The sequence below is a fragment of the Cibotium barometz genome, chromosome 15, assembly GCF_041138505.1.
Source record: "Cibotium barometz isolate CiBa-2024 chromosome 15, ASM4113850v1, whole genome shotgun sequence".
In the NCBI taxonomy this organism is placed as follows: Eukaryota; Viridiplantae; Streptophyta; class Polypodiopsida; order Cyatheales; family Cibotiaceae; genus Cibotium; species Cibotium barometz.
This window is the reverse complement of record NC_141060.1, coordinates 38,431,154-38,435,093: the sequence shown is the minus strand read 5'-3', so window position 1 is coordinate 38,435,093 and position 3,940 is coordinate 38,431,154. Positions and strand designations below refer to the sequence as shown.

The following is a 3,940-nucleotide window of genomic DNA, read 5'->3' as shown; positions in this document are numbered from 1 at the left end:
TTATGCATGCAAGAATACTCTTGCCCATCAAGAACGGGTCATGCCACTACTACTAACAAAGGCTCCCCAATGCAAAATTGAATGGGAGGAGAACAAAATCACTAAAACTAATCGTGAATTAACTCAAACAAGACCAAGTAGAGTTTGGCACTGCTTGTTCATACCTGTGTTAGATAACGAGTCATCATTCTTGTGCATATACAAGTTTTAGCTCAGTTGGATAGCCTGTTCAAATAACTTGGCATGATGTCGCTAGTGAGCCTTAGGGTGCTCAATAAGTTAGCAAGCATGATGTTGTGCTGGTTCAAAACTTGACATGGTACTTTGAAAATTATATACATATATATATATATGGTAAGTTGATCATGATTTGAAGTGTACATGGTGGTATGTTGATCATGATTTGAAGTACGCTTGCACTTCAAATTTCCCTTCAACGTGCATGCTGGATGCTTTTGGATCCGGCCTTTTGATATTTTCTCTGGTGGGCTGCAGTCTTGCTCAGTGAAGAGGAGGTTATACCGTTAAGGCTGCAGGGGGCAGAAGGTGAGGAAGAGAGGCAAGAAAGTGAAGGTAAAGGAGCATGCAAGTGCACACACTGTGTGTATGTGTGAGAGAGGGAGAGAGAGAGAGAGAGAGAGAGAGAGGGGTAGGTCCCAACGGGAGAAAACTGTTGTCTTCACAGAGTACTTGTTGGTAAGGTGACCCTGGTTATTGCCCCTTGTTCATTCCATACATAGTTCAACAAACACGTTTCAGTCCATGTTCCCATAAGTACTCCTTCAATCCTCCTTTCATAAGGATGGCAACCCACATCAGGTGGAAGCCCTTTGCATTATGATTATACGGTCTTAGACCTACGTATGATCTGGCACATCCTTTCATAGCACACTGTGCTCTGCCCTTCTCCATGATCGACCTCTGGTTTTAAGATCTGTCAATGTCACGATAATGCTCTTCATATTCTACACCCATTGAAAAGATTACCCTCCAAACCCCCAGAAGTACACTTTTCCTTGGTTCTGCAATAGGTCTCACATGAGTGAGAATTTCCACTACAATGCAATGCCATCATGATCTTCTACATGTGTCTGAAGAGCCATACAACAAAATGGTAGCACAGAAGCATTCGAGAACTTTCCATGTGCTTTCTCCAAACCCTCTCATGAAATACAGGCACTGCAAAAAGATAAGTACCCGTAAATGCATCAATGAAACCATGGCATCCATAAGTGCAGCTTGAAGCAAGTGAGAACTGCTTGCCAGCGAGAAGCATTCTCGAATTTCCCCAAAGCCCATCGTGTTTGTGATTGTATGTACCTTCTGAAAGAAACTCCATGCCTGCAATGGTCTTCTTATGGTGCTGCACACCCTGTTCCAGCATGCCTGCTTCTCAAAAGACTAGTCAACAAGCATCAATTCCTTTTGTAACTACGAGATGGACCAATGTTCGAGCACAATACATAAGCCCCTGAACTTTTTGGATCCAATTCAAGGACTCGTTCTGCTATGCGCTTCCCTACCTCCGTATCAGAATGCTTCTTACAAGCACTGAGCAAGGTTAACCATGACGTGGCAGTGGGCTGCAATGGCATGCTTTTAATAAGATCCTCTACATCTGCAATCTGTCCAGACCGTCCCAAAAGATCAATCAGAATGTTATAATGCTCCATAGTCGGTGTTATACCATAGTCTTCACTCATGGAAAGAAAATAGTGCTGGCCCTCAGCGGCAAGTCCTGCATGGCTACAAGCAGAAAGAACACTAGCAAACGTGGCTTCATTTGGCTTTACACCCACTGTCTTCATATGTTGAAAAATCTTAAGAGCCTTTTTACCAAGCCCGTGCTGGGCATAAGATGCAATCATGGTGTTCCACAGGATCACATCCTTTTTGGGTGTCTCATCAAAAACCTGTTGTGCATCCTCCAGGCTGCCACATTTGCTGTACATTTTAATCAGTGCACTCCCCATTATGGCATCCAAAACCAGTCCAAAATGCTCAATATAGCCATGCACTCGCTTGCCCTCAGATAGTACTGCCTTGCTAGCACATGCCTCAAGGACACCCAACATGGTTACCTCATCTGGAGCCACCCCTTCTTGTTGCATTTCTTGAAACAAATCAAGTGCCCTCTTTCCCTGCTCATATTGAGTGCATGCAGTTATCATGGCATTCCAAGAAACCACATTCCGCTCGAGCATCTGGCTGAACATCATCCATGCTTCATCCAAGCTTCCACATTTACCATACATGTTCACCAGAGCATTTCCTAAAGCAACATCTAACTCAAGCCCCATGATTTGGATATGTTTATGTATCTGCTTACCTACATGTAAAGCTTCCTTGGAGGTACATGAGGAGAGAAGGCTGATGAAGGTGACCATGTCAGGAATAAAACCTTCCAATTGCATTTGTTGAAGGAGTTTAAGGGCGTCCGTGTGTTTGCCATGTTGTGCATATGCCTCAATCATGGCATTCCATGCAATTAAGTCCCTCTCAGACATTTTACTAAAGGACCTCTCTGCAGCATCCAAACTCTTGCACTTCCCGTACATGTTGACCAGGGCTGTTCCAACAACAACATTGGACTCAAACCCATCACCCACTGCACACTTGTGCATTTCCTCACCTTCAGCTGAATCTAAGTGGACAGCACATGCGTCGAGAATGCTAACATATGTGATGTAGTCTGGCACTATACCTTTCAACTGCATTCGAGGAAAGAGCTGAATGGCCTTCTTGCCCTGCCCATGCTGGGCATACACTGAGATCATGGTATTCCATGAGAAAAGATCTCGTTCTGAGATTTTCTCAAACATCCGCTCTGCATTCACCAAATTGCTGCACTTACCATACATATTTAGAAGGGCATTTCCCATAGTAGTGTCGCCTTCGAGGCCAAACTTCACAATATGTCCATGTAAAGCTTTGCCCTGGCTGAGGCCTTCCTTATGGTTGCAAATAGGGAGGATGTTAAGGAATGTGAACTTATCTGGGATAAGCTCTGTCTGCATTTCCTGGTAATACTGTAGTGCTTCTTTTCTCCAGCCATGCTGTGCACATGCTGCAATCATAATATTCCATGCAACGATGCTGCGTTCCGGCATTTTGTCAAACACCCTGCGTGCATCCATGAAGCTGCCACAGTCCAGACATGCTCCGAGCATCATGGTCCATGTAAACACATTCTTCTCTATCAAATGGCAGAACACATCACGAGCATCTGCAAGGGCTCCACACTTGCCATACATATGGATGAGGGTATTTCCAAGCAACCTGTTTTGGCCGTACCCATCATTCAAAATACGTTTGTGGAGCGATTTGCCCTCACGGAGGGCTTTTGCACTGCAACAGTCACGCAGCAGGGAAAGGTAGCTATTGATATCTGCTTGCAAAACTTTCTCCTGGAACCCTTCGGTTGTGGCTTTCTCAAAGGCCTGCTGCAGGCTGAAATGCTGAGACTGGCCATGGGAATCCTTTGGGAACTTAAGGGTGTTGAGGACGCGTGTGCTGCTATGAAGCAACGGATTCTGCTGTGCTGAAGAAGAAGGAAAATCGCTGCTACGCGATGGCGTGAACCTTGAGCACTGCGATCCGAGCATCGTAGCAGTCCTCGCTGGTCTAACCTCCTGCGAATACCATGCCCCTTGCTCAGTGAGCTTGTGCGGTCATTCGTTCACGTACGTCACTAAAAATCCTCTTTTGGATTTATTAATGAATCGAAATTCGACCGCGCTGTGGAACATGTGCTTTTCTTGGAGGTCCATCGCCTCATGACTAAGTGTGGTTGGTAAGAGGCGTCCCCATCGGGATTTGATCAACATTGTTGGATTTTCAAGTGAACTCGCGGGTAAAGTTGAGGTGAACTAAGGGTGAACTAGGGAGACCTTTTCGGCAAGAAAGTGAACTAGGGAAACATTTTTCAGTAAGAAAGTGA

The 3,940-nt window shown here is 45.1% G+C and overlaps 1 protein-coding gene across 1 annotated transcript; it reads right to left on the bottom strand.

Annotated features, from left to right (window-relative positions):
* Positions 1 to 323: 323 nt before the first annotated feature.
* On the bottom strand, positions 324 to 3,715 carry LOC147631275 (pentatricopeptide repeat-containing protein At5g27110-like). The gene has a single exon (XM_086809627.1). The coding sequence runs from the start codon at positions 3,603 to 3,605 to the stop codon at positions 1,416 to 1,418; it is 2,190 nt and encodes a 729-aa protein (XP_086665753.1). The 5' UTR covers positions 3,606 to 3,715; the 3' UTR covers positions 324 to 1,415.
* Between the last annotated feature and the right edge of the window lie 225 nt (positions 3,716 to 3,940).

Coding starts and splice junctions, on each gene's coding strand:
- LOC147631275 (XM_086809627.1), bottom strand. CDS start 3,605: ATGCTCGGATCGCAGTGCTCAAGGTTCACGCCATCGCGTAGCAGCGAT.